The sequence below is a fragment of the Polypterus senegalus genome, chromosome 7 (assembly GCF_016835505.1).
Source record: "Polypterus senegalus isolate Bchr_013 chromosome 7, ASM1683550v1, whole genome shotgun sequence".
NCBI classification, from domain to species: domain Eukaryota; kingdom Metazoa; phylum Chordata; class Cladistia; order Polypteriformes; family Polypteridae; genus Polypterus; species Polypterus senegalus.
Window position 1 is genome coordinate 75790600 of NC_053160.1, and position 13362 is coordinate 75803961.

The following is a 13362-nucleotide window of genomic DNA, read 5'->3' on the forward strand; positions in this document are numbered from 1 at the left end:
GGAGCAACAGGGTTCTATTCCCTGGCTCACAGTTACATTACATCTCATCGCTGCAAATGGCCCCTAACCCAGAGACCCATAAAAGAAAGATTGTGAAGTATAGTTTTCATGGCTCACTGAATGTATGGATTTTTTGTAAATCTTACTTTGTTTCTTTGAATTTTTTTTTTTATCGTTTTTGCTACGCTGTCAAAGGATTTCAGTAAAGGATTTTGTATCGAGTCTTGTTTGCTTTTGGATTAAAAGGTAAGATCAATTTGGAGTTCCTTGGAAATCACCAAGTAGTTTAATAGCTGTGCGCATAACCTCAGAAAATCATTCTTTCAAATTTCCAGCACTCTATGTACAGACTTAACTGTGCCGAATTTAAATTATGACAAAAACAATTCAGTAGCAGCCAATGCAAATTTTTTCTCGGGGTGTACCTTACCTCTGCTTAGCTAGAGAATGAGAGAACTCCTTAACAGATTTAGATTAGGTTTTCTTCTATAATTTGCCTGAACATTCTATTCTAGTTGATTTTGCGAGTTCTCTCATTACGAGAAGTATCAGAGTGTGCTTGCAGGAGCAATTCTTTTGCGATAATTTGAGAAGCAACACGATAACACCTGCATGGCATTTCAAAAATGATGCATGGCACTGTTAAAATTACTACCTTGGCATACTGCCATGCAGTTTAAAAGGGAGTACAGATTATAGCACCTCTCCTCTGTGTTCTAAGGATTAATAGAATATCACTGCTTACAGTTAAAATAATAATACATTTATATAGCGGTTTCATTCACAATGTATGCCTTTATTGCAATACGAGTTCATCAATTGCTCTGATCACATTTACGTATTTTTACGTATATACACCCATACCATATGAAAACTAAATGTATTGCCGCAGTCAGTTGGCTAATGGCTTCCAGCACCGTGGACATGATGGAATGAAGATTGGCCAAGATACACCTGACCTGTCACCAATTTTCTGAGAAGTGATAAGTAGTCCATATAAACTGAAGATAAAACAAAAAAAGTTCTTCAGTGGAAATACTCAGCACTGGCACTCTTAAAAGGGAACTAAAACAGAGTTCATATATTAATCAATTCTGAGTTTTACTAAGTTTGCCACAATAACGCACATTATAATGTAATAACACTGCTATGACTACCATTCATGTGGCAGCGCAAAGCTGAGACAAGATAAAGCAAAAGACAGCATAATCTGGAGCAATGGACGCAAGCAGCTGGCTCAAACCAACGCCACAACCTATGTACTGTATATGAGCACAGAGATACCAGACTCACCCAGACAAGGATGAGAAACAAGGAGTGTGGTGAAAGAAAACCGATGTGCATGGTAGCATGATTGAGTGAACGTTGTGAGTGAGAACAGACGGAGAAAAGATCTGTTTTAGTTTGCCATCTATAATGGTTCTTCCAATGAGAAGAACAGCAGCCAATACACTTTACTGAAAGCATTCCCCACACCCAGAACATCAAATTCGCTTTTACTTCTGCACCACTTTTGTCCCTCACCATCCTTGACTTTTTTTTTTATATATAAAAACTAGATTCTCTAGTTCATGTATTCTTTTCCTATACCCACAAATAAGTCACTACAATAATAACAGCTCAGTGATATGAATTATTATATCTGCAAGTCATCATTTAGCTCGTTTGACTACATTTTCATACTTGATCAAGGGTGTCCAAGATATTTCATTATGTATATGCAAATATTCTAAAATCCAAAATACTTCCAGACCCAGGCATTCCTGATTAGGGATACTCAACAAGTATATCTTTCTTTTTACATTAATATTACATGCATTCTTACATCTGATAATACATATTTTTATAACAGATATTCAAAGCAGTTATCAAAAACTAAAAGACCAAACCAATAACTGAATAAATAAAAGGGTACTAAAAAACCAAACATGAGAACACTAGGGAAATAATTAAAAGTTTAGAACTTTAACTATTTACAGTTAATAACCAGCAACAATCTATATATATAATTCACTAAGGCAAGACACCCATGGAAAGCACGCCGGAAGAGGCATGGATTCACTAAGCCGCTGACAAGTAAGACGGCCATGGCGCACACAGGAAGGAGCCAACGCCCACCAACTCTAAGACCATTGGATATGACGACAACTCGCAGAACCACACCCACCAAATCGGACGCGAGTCCACATGCACCTCTGAGCCACGTTGACTGTTCATAGAGGCATGTTTCTCACGGAAGTGAATCGCTAAATGCAGCGTGTAAAACAGTTTGCGAGGGGTATCCCATGGGATCCTTAAAACAATCCTTTAAAATTGAGGTTAAAACACAATGAAGGAAGCAGTCTTTAAAAACCAATAAGCCCTGTGCCTCTGTTTCATTACCGTCTCACCTGCTTCACCAATGCAGGCCCTGTAATCGAGACGCTCTCTCAGCAGCTGACCTTCTCTGTGCCTAACCGGTTCACTCAGAGGCACCACATGACCAGGCGGTGTGTATGCTTCGAGAACGAGGGTGGACGCGGCAGGACTATCTAAGAAGAGGCATGTTTGTCACGGATGTGAATCGCTGTATGCAGCGTGTAAAACAGTTTTCTAGGGGTTTCCCATGGTCTTAAACTTGGTGGCCGGGTCTCTGTCAGTTGCTCTTGCGACCGGGCACATGCCCAGGCAGTGTGTATGCTTTGAGAGCGTGGGTGGACGCGACAGCACCATCTAAGAAGAATCATATTTGTCGCGGATGTGAATCGCTGTATGCAGCATGTAAAACGCTGTACTGTATGTTGCCCTCTCCAGAGTTTTATCCTTTCATTCACCTACAGTCGTATACACAATGAAGTAAGCAGTCTTTAAAAACCGAGTTTTTGGTTACGACGCACGACCGCGTGCATCATAGCAGACTGTTTTACATGCTACATACAGCAATTTGCATCCGCGACAAACATGCGCCTTCTTAGATGCTCCTGCACTTTGTACTCACCCCCATCCCACCTCGCTACTACCGTGGTCGGGTGTCTTGGTGGATTATATATAGAAAGGCAGCCAAAAACGCACAGAGCAATGAAAAGTCTACGTGAGTCACAGGTGCATCTGGACTGCGCAAAGACGACAACGACTCAAGTGACGAGTTGGAGGTGCGCACATGAGCAGGCAGTGCATACTGGACGAGAAATCAGCAGACTAGCATGACGGAGGGAGTGGAATGGACGCTCCTCCCTTTCCACCCTTCGCGCCTGAGCGCCGCACGGACGATTGTTTGTTGGTTCGTTCCGTGCATTGTTACAATGTTGTTTTTCTTGCTGATGTATTACATTACCGATTTTTCAAATGTTCATTTTCTCCCTGTGCTTAAAAATCATTAAAAAACAGGCCTGATTATGCGGCGTATGGTACACCGCGGGTTGGCTAGTACATGTAACAAGGAAAAGGTTAAAATTAAGCATTACTCTTGTGCCTTAAACCTTTAGTTGGATTTCCTTTTAGGACAGAAATATTAACTTGTTTAACAGAACGAAATACCTACTTGACAAGAGAACAGATAGGTAGTTCTTCATATGAAATATATACAAGTTGTGCTTTGTATACAGTCATATGAAAAAGTTTGAGAACCCCTCTTAATTCTTTGGATTTGTGTTTATCATTGGCTGAGCTTTCAAAGTAGCAACTTCCTTTTAATACAGTATATGACATGCCTTATGGAAAGAGTAGTATTTCAGCAGTGACATTAAATTTATTGGATTAAAAGAAAATATGCAATATGCATCATAACAAAATTAGACAGGTGCATAAATTTGGGCACTCAAACAGAGATATTACATCAATACTAAGTTGAGCCTCCTTTTGCAAATATAACAGCCTCTAGACGCCTCCTATGGCCTTTGATGAGTGTCTGGATTCTGGATGGAGGTATTTGTGGCCATTCTTCCATACAAAATCTCTCCAGCTCAGTTAAATTTGATGGCTGCCGAGCATGGGCAGCCTGCTTCAAATCATCTCATTGATTTTCAATGACATTCAAGTCAGGGGACTGTGACGGCCATTCCAGAACATTGTACTTCTCCCTCTGCATGAATGCCTTTGTAGATTTCGAACTGTGTTTTGGGTCATTGTCTTGTTGGAATACCCAACCCCTGAGTAACTTCAACTTTGTGACTGATGCTTGAACATTATCCTGAAGAATTTGTTGATATTGGGTTGAATTCATGCAACCCTTGACTTTAACAAGGGCCCCAGTCCCTGAACTAGCCACACAGCATGATGGAACCTCCACCAAATTTGACAATAGGTAGCAGGGGTTTTTCTTGGAATGCGGTGTTCTTCTTCCGCCATGCAAAGCGCTATTTGTTGCGACCAAATAACTCAAATTTTTGTCTCATCAGTCCAAAGCACGTTGTTCCAAAATGAATCTGGCTTGTCTAAATGAGCATTTGCATACAACAAGCAACTCTGTTTGTGGCGTGAGTACAGAAAGGGCTTCTTCTTTCTCATCACCCTGCCATATAGATGTTTTTTGTGCTGAATTGTAGAACAATGTAGAGATGCACCATCTGCAGCAAGACGTTCTTCGCAGGTTTTTGGAGGTGATCTGTGCGTTGTCTGTAACCATTCTCACAATCCTGCGCATATGCCGCTCTTGTATTTTTCTTGGCCTGCCAGACCTGGGTTTAGCAGCAACTGTGTCTGTGGCCTACCATTTCCTGATTACATTCCTTAGAGTTGAAATCTCTGAGATAGCTTTTTGTAGCCTTCCCCTAAACCATGATACTGAACAATCTTGGTTTTCAGATCTTTTGAGAGTTGCTTTGAGAATCCCATGCTGTCAAGCACAACTTGCAACTGACCACCTTAAATACCTTTTCTCATGATTGGAAACACCGTCTATGAAGTTCGAGGCTTAACAAGTTAATCCAACCAATTTGGTGTTGCAAGTAATCAGTATTGCGCAGTTATATGCATTCTAATCAGCAAAATTACAAGGGTACCCAAATTTTTGCACAGCCAGTTTTTCACATTTGATTTAATTTCATACAACTAAATACTGCTTCACTAAAATTCTTTGTTCGGAAAACACACCACTACTCAGACTTTCCTAGGAAATGAAAGACATATCACTGTTATCTTTTTTTGTTGAAAGTAGAGTAAATTATTATGCAGGCTGAGAGAGGTTCAAAAACTTTTTCATAGGACTGTATGCATGCAGTTTCTTATTTACCACTGACCAACACTTCTGTCAATGGTTACATTTTCTAAAGACTCGCTGAACAACTCCTATCTTTCCTGGCCATTGTTAAAAATAACAACATGAAGTTGAGAGGTTTAAGACAGTTTAATTCACAATATTGAGCATATTTTTCAAGCTTTTCTCGGGTTTTGAAAGGACCTTTGAAAATGTTGACTTTAATTTCCTCCATTTAATATCTAAACACCTGCCACTTTTTTGGTTTAATTTGTAATATCTGACATACTGCATGATGTAAAGAGATATTCCTCACTGCTTAGTTAAGCTACTTCTGTGCTAGCTATTCTCTATGGTGGAGGACTATACTACTACCACCTTCAACACTGATCAAGTACATGTCTAGATGACTAACCCACATGTTTTACCCTTGATATTATGTTTTACCGTTGATATTAAACAATATGTAAAATCGCAGACCACTCAAACCTCAAATGCTTATGTCTTTGTGCTTTCACTATTCAGCTTATTTTTGGCTTGTAGTCAAATTGAACAAATAAATGCTAACCACTGAGTAATACTTCAGTTTCAAGAAAAATGTTATTGCCTTTCATGATCTGTATGATCTGTATGATCTGCATGATTATTGTAGTTCTGCAACACTTGAAGCAGAAGGACAGACAGACAAAGCTGAGTTTTTATCTATTTTGTTTTACCTTACGAAACAACCTTTGGCTTCCACCTCCTGCAGATGTTGGGTAGTAAATATACACATTATGGTCCTCGGCACTCACTGGCTTCTCCACAAATGGTTTCTGGAAAATCTCACCATTGACTTCTACATGATCTTCTCCTTCAACCAAGCTGCATTCTAAAAAACAAAAATCAAGATGGTTAATTTTAAAACGTAATAAACCTAGAAACACAAACTAAAACCAAAATAAACATGAACAACACATTAATAAATGGGACAGTGGCCCATAAAAACATTTGTTAAGTATATAACCATCAACATTTAAACATAGTTCCATGCAAAGGTTCAGATGCATCTGGCCAAATCACAAATTTTTGTTTAAACATTTGAAGTAAAATACAACTTTGACAGTAAACATACTAAAACAATGACATTTTTATTAACAGAGTAATGGTAATGTACAGTTACATTTAACTTGACAAAAAATGTAAAGGAGTAAATGTGGTATTTGCAAACGTTTGGGAACCCAAAGTAAATAATTTGTAACACTCCTTTTGGCAAAACGCAGTTTGCAATAGGCTTTCTAGCAAGCTATAAGTTTTTGAATTCTTTTCCACTTTTCTATACAGGTCACTTCCAGCTGTAAAATATTCTTAGGCTGTCTTGTGATCACAGCACGCTTAAGATCTACCCACAGATTTAAATGATGTTTAATTCTGGGGATTATGCGGGCAATTGTGCCACAAAACGTATTATCAACCTTGTATTTAAAAGCTGTCAGTGTTCTTTTCTTCAAATGCTACTACTTTTTTCCTACAACAAATTTTTTGTGGCCAGAGACTTAGATTTTAACTTCTGTGCATGGCACTTGGTTCCAGAATGCCTCTGTCAATGCCTCCATCTTATGCAAATTTTGGTTTTTTTTTTATACTAAAGATGTGTTTTTTTGTTACAAGATCGCAGCTAAGGCTTTCTTCTGATGGCTCTTCCATGAAGGCCAAGTCCATGTAAGTAACTCTGCACAGAAGTGCACAACCAGTCCTTTCTTAATCTGCTTACAGGTTCCTTGAATCTATATGTAGGGTTTTAATTTATCTTACTGCACAGTATACGAGCTGTTCTACCTGTGAGTTTTCTTGGTCTTCCTGATCTTGAACTAACCTCTACAGTTCTATTTAATTGTTATTTCTTAATGACAATTCCGACTGTGGAAATTGCCAGCTGGATAGACTTTGAAATCTTTTGATAGCCCGCCCCTGTAGGCATCAATTAGTTTAATTTTCAGATCCTTGGTTAGTTGCTTAGAAGACCCCATATTTGCAGAGTTGCATAATGCTTGAAGTATCAAAAAGTCAGCTGTCAATTCCTAATTACAATTGTTAACCAAACTAATGAGCAAACAAATCTGAGACTTTGCAATTGAAAGGATGCCCAAAACCTTTGCAAATGCAACTTTTTTTTTTTTTATTTTAAAAAACATTTTTTCAGTTGTCATAAGCATCTAACTAGAAATGAACAATTTCATAAAAATGCTATTGTTTTTGTTTAATTTGTATTACTCTAAATGTCAACCAAATATATCATTTTAACACTCAGTTTCTCCTTAAGAAAAGTGACCTTGTGATACTAAGTGAATCATTTGCTTATAGCTATTTCCATGTTGAGAAACTTCTTAGAAAACATGACAGGTTTGAACTAGCAGGATGTTTGTTTACCAGATAAAAGAAGAACATAGCATCACGAAAAAGGCCTTCATATTTTAAATGATTTTAGAGAATGTCACATAAGCTAAAATTATTAAAAAAACACGACATTTTCTTTACACTTTATTTTTTAAACAGTAAATATTGCCCAAAGACAATACATTTTGGGCTATTGTACCGCTCTAATGTTCATTTTGCATGCAGCAGACAGGGGGCACACATTTCTACAGAAAAGACTGAGATGTGGAAATGACTGTCCCCTCTGGGTGGAAGGGATATAGGGGCACAATAGACATTACAGTGCTATGGAAGACAACCGCATAGGCTTATTAAAGAAACTGTGATGTGGCAGTGAAAATGAGATCCCTCCCTAATTTAACACTAGTATTCCTGAAGCCTACATAATCCTGGCCCACCTTAAATCCCCTTCACATCTCTCCATTCAGCATCTGTTGTTTTGCAAATGTGCTGATCAGTACAAGCAGCCTGCCATCTCATCCTCCCACTGCCGCAGAAAGGGCAAAAAACTCTCCCAACTCAAGCCTTGCTAATCTGGGAGTGAGGTACCTGGAGCTGTATAGGGTAAATAATATATCGTTATTTTGAACACATGCATTTCACGTGTTTTCCTTGTTTACAAAGCTCTATGTAAGTGTAAAATGACAGGGAATGCAAGAAATGTTGAACACATACCTAAAAGACAAACTTTTTTCATGTTTTAGTACTAACGACAAAATTTTTACATGAAGTGTACAATATGTGAAGACTAAAGTCCAAATATCAAATAAACACTTTCACAAAAGGTAAAAGTATAACAAAACAAGTGCACTTCTGTTCAAGAATATAACCGAAGAAAAAGAAATCGGTTAGTGTACTTCGTTGACAACTGTTTTGGTAGCACAGTGTTAAGAACTACTGACACAACGGGGCGCGGGTTTGATCCTGCCCGCTCCCAAATTAAACATTTTGAATAATGAGCTGCTCTTATTGTTGCTATTATACAATAAAAACATACTTTTGATTTGAGTCTGTAATAGCTGGTGTAAATGTTAGCACTTTTTTTGTGTTCATGCTCCCCCCGATCTGACACTCCAGCTTTAAAATAAAGACAATCTATAACTTAGAGAACAGAAGTCCTCCCCGCAAGAAACGTCCACTCACATATAAGAACAACGCAGCTGCACCAGACATTTCTTGCATTTCCTGTCATCCTACACTTACATAGATTTCTGTAGACATGGAACACATGTGCAATGCATGTGTTCCAAATAACAATATATTATTTACCCTATACAGCTCCAGGTATCTCACTCCCAGATAAACAAGGCTCGAGCTGGGAGAACTTTTCCTTTTCTATGGTGGTGGCGGGGTTGGGATAGCAGGCTGTTTGTGCTTATTGACACATTTACTAAACAAAAGACGCTGAATTGAGAGGTGCAAAGGGATTTAAGGCAGGCCAGGATTTTTTTCGTAGGCTTCAAGAATTCTACTGTTAAAGGAGCAGTCATGACAGGGAAGTATTATTTTTTTTTTTTTTTTTTTTTTGATAGAGCTTAAAAGTATTTCATTCAAATAGTTTTAGATCACTTATATGGCAGAGATGAAATAAGAGTTCAATAACAAAGCCTTTGCCGTGTAATTTTTTTCCATCTTTTCAGCATTTTGCACGGAGCATGCATTAAATTAAAAGAGAAACGGCAGCAAAGATGTGCTAACACAACGAGATCTGCAATAATTTTACCTTAGTGTGCCTGTGCCAAATCAGAATCACTTTTGTTCGCTAGTACTTAATGTATAGGAATTGACACATCATCACTTACAAATATAATAAATATCATAAGTTTGAAATAAAATTCCATACAAAGTTACAGAATAGTACAATTATAAAGGAAATGTGTAAATGAGTGTGTGGGTAGTGTGTATGCACATTCACACACATACATGTACATATTCTGTACACACATTCATATGACTGAACACATGAATATACAAAGAAGACTAAGTTACTGGTTTGACAGGGCTATGGTTCCAAGAAATAAGCTATTGAAGTGTCTGGCAGTTTTAGTTTTAATTGGCCTGAGGCATTTACCAGAGAGGAGTTTCTGGAACAAGCAATGAGCCAGGTGAGACCAGTTTGTGGTGTGCCTTTTGATATGGTCAGTGAGATGTATACAGTTCTGCAACAGATGGAAGAGCACAGCAAATTATTTTCACAGAAGATTTTACAACATTTTGTAATTTATTTTTGGAGTGTATAGTTGTTGAACCAAACCAGACATCAATGGAGAATGTGATTACACTTTCAAATTATGGCTTTTTCAAATTGAAATAGGATTAACTGGAAAATATTTGATTTCTTTAGTTGGTCTAAGAAGTACAATTGCTACTGAGCAGAGAGGGAGAGAGAGAGAGAGATTGTATCTGCTGTTTGTGAAAGGCAGTGACCATTTCCACTGTCTTGGTGATCTTGAGGACTAGGTTGTTGGAAGCATAAAAGAGACAAGAAGAGACACCTCTTTGCTATTAGCTCTTTCGTTACCATTAGTAATCAGACCAACAATGGTGGTGTCATCAGCAAACTTAATGATTTTATTGAAGGATCGGTGGACCTACAGTCATTGGAGTACAGAGAACAAAGTAGAGAGGAAATACACAGCCTTGAGGGGCACTTGTTCTAACAGAAAGTCAGTCAGTATGAGAGGCGGGAGCCCACACAAATATATTGCTTTCGTTATGTCAGAAAACTGTAAATCCATTAACAGATGGAAGGATTCAGTTCAGTCTGTAGAACTTCAGTTGACAATGGTGTTAAAAGCTTAAAGTATTCTGGCACAAATCCCTGTACAATCAAATGCTCCAGCACAAAGTGAAGGTCCATGCAGATGGCATTATGCACAGATCTATTTGCTCGATATGCAAACTGAAGAGGGTCAAGATCAGTAGCAGTAACAGATTTCAGATGGGTTGGAACAAGCTGTTCAAATACTTTCATTAGCACTTATATAAAAGCAATAGGTCTGTGATAATTGAAGCAGCTTATTCTATCACTTTTGACAATATAAACAATAACAGAAAATGTAACCAGTCTCTCTTGCAAAGTTTAGTGTACCAGATTGCATTAAAAGATCCATGTGAATTGAGCTGCCTAGCATAGTGTTTGACTGTTGCAGGTGAGACAGAATCCAGACTGGCTGACCTTTTGCAGTTCGTGAAGCAAACAGCTTCTAGAAGGGTGAGACATTTGTGAAGTGGCTGGTGTCAAAACCAATTCAGAATCGGAGGAAAAAAGGAATTGCAGATATTCAGTACCATGCTCAAATATACCGTAATACTTGCTATGATTATCAGGGAGTAAATCTGAGTAAGAAATGAAAGATGTAATTTGTAACAGACTTATGGCTACTCCATACAAAAGAGTGCGTTGTTTTCTGAAAAACTGAAGTTTCAGTTTATTTTTGCATTTTCATTTAGCATATCTGATTGCACAGTTTAGGTTATTTTTGGCCTGTCTGTAGGCATCTTTATCACCTGTTTTATGGGCTTTTTCTTTTACCTGACGTAGAATCTTTAGTTTGTTAGTGAACCACGGATTTACATGTTGAAAATCACAATACTTTAGCTGAAAATGCAAACCTCTTCACAGAAGAGGATATAAAAAGTAACACTGTCAGTCAGCTCATGAATATTTTCACAAGTATTTTCAAAAACACCCCAATCTATACTGTCCCTAACAACACTGTAATGATTCAACTGACTCATCAGAAAGGGACACTAAAACAGAAATGTTTAAAACAGGGGGTTACACGTGCACCCTTTGTTACTGCGAAAAAAATAGATCCAAATAAAAAAAAGTTATGTGGTTAATGCAATCCCTCCAAAGCTAACAGGAAGCATAACATGATATCACTAGATGAGAAAATAAAAATTCTACATTTATGAAAAAAAGTGTCATGTCACTGGATTGTAAGTAAGGACACAGTGCATCCGGAAAGTATTTACAGCGCTTCACTTTTTCCACATTTTGTTATGTTACAGCCTTATTCTAAAATGGATTAAATTCATTTTTTACTCAGGATTCTACACACAACACCCCATAATGACAACGTGAAAAAAGTTTACTTGGGGTTTCTGCAAATTTATTAAAAATAAAAAGATGAGAAAGCACATGTACATAAGTATGCACACCCTTTGCCATGAAGCTCAAAATTGAGCTCAGGTGCATCCTGTTTCCCTTGATCATCCTTGAGATGTTTCTGCAGCTTAATTGGAGTCCACCTGTGGTAAATTCAGTTGATTGGACATGATTTGGAAAGGCACACACCTGTCTATATAAGGTCCCACAGTTGACAGTTCATGTCAGAGCACAAACAGGTTACAGAAAAATTTCTGCTGCTTTGAAGGTCCCAATGAGCACAGTGGCCTCCATCATCTGTAAGTGGAAGCAGTTCGAAACCACCAGGACTCTTCCTAGAGCTGGCTGGCAATCTAAACTGAGCGATCGGGGGAGAAGGGCCTTAGTCAGGGAGGTGACCAAGAACCCGATGGTCACTCTGTCAGAGCTCCAGAGATCCTCTGTGGAAAGGGGAGAACCTTACAGAAGGACAACCATCTCTGCAGCAATCCACAAATCAGGCCTGTATGGTAGAGTGGCCAGACGGAAGCCACTCCTTAGTAAAAGGCACATGGCAGCCCTCCTTAGTTTGCCAAAAGACACCTGAATGACTCTCAGACCATGAGAAACAAAATTCTCTGGTCTGATGAGACAAAGATTGAACTCTTTGGTGTGAATGCCAGGCGTCACATTTGGAGGAAACCAGGCACCGCTCATCACCAGGCCAATACCATCCCTAAAGTGAAGCATGGTGGTGGCAGCATCATGTTGTGAAGATGTTTTTCCGCGGCAGGAACTGGGAGATTAGTCAGGATAAAGGGAAAGATGACTGCAGCAATGTACAGAGACATCCTGGATGAAATCCTGCTCTAGAGCGCTCTTGACCTCAGACTGGGGCGACAGTTCATCTTTCAGCAGGACAATGACCCTAAACACACAGCCAAGTTATCAAAGGAGTGGCTTCAGGACAACTCTGTGAATGTCCTTGAGTGGCCCAGCCAGAGCCCAGACTTGAATCTGATTGAACATCTCTGGAGAGATCTTAAAATGGCTGTGCACCGATGCTTCCCATTCAACCTGATGGAGCTTGAGAGGTGCTGCAAAGAGGAACGGGCGAAACTGATCAAGGATAGGTGTGCCAAGCTTGTGGCATCATATTCAAAAAGACTTGAGGCTGTAATTGCTGCCAAAGGTGCATCGACAAAGTATTGAGCAAAGGCTGCAAATACTTACAGTGGTGTGAAAAACTATTTGCCCCCTTCCTGATTTCTTATTCTTTTGCATGTTTGTCACACAAAATGTTTCTGATCATCAAACACATTTAACCATTAGTCAAATATAACACAAGTAAACACAAAATGCAGTTTTTAAATGATGGTTTTATTATTTAGGGAGAAAAAATCCAAACCTACATGGCCCTGTGTGAAAAGTAATTGCCCCCTGAACCTAATAACTGGTTGGGCCACCCTTAGCAGCAATAACTGCAATCAAGCGTTTGCGATAACTTGCAGTGAGTCTTTTACAGCGCTCTGGAAGAATTTTGGCCCACTCATCTTTGCAGAATTGTTGTAATTCAGCTTTATTTGAGGGTTTTCTAGCATGAACCGCCTTTTTAAGGTCATGCCATAGCATCTCAATTGGATTCAGGTCAGGACTTTGACTAGGCCACTCCAAAGTCTTC

The 13362-nt window shown here is 38.8% G+C and overlaps 1 protein-coding gene across 12 annotated transcripts in view; it reads right to left on the minus strand.

Moving 5' to 3' along the window:
• Positions 1-13362, minus strand: part of ppip5k2 (diphosphoinositol pentakisphosphate kinase 2) — a 282209-nt gene that overhangs the window by 186724 nt on the left and 82123 nt on the right. For all 12 annotated transcript variants that reach the window (XM_039758896.1, XM_039758895.1, XM_039758903.1 and 9 more), the window contains exon 6: positions 5890-6044. In XM_039758896.1, coding sequence (XP_039614830.1) covers positions 5890-6044 — 155 coding nt within the window. The remainder of the gene's footprint in view (positions 1-5889; positions 6045-13362) is intronic.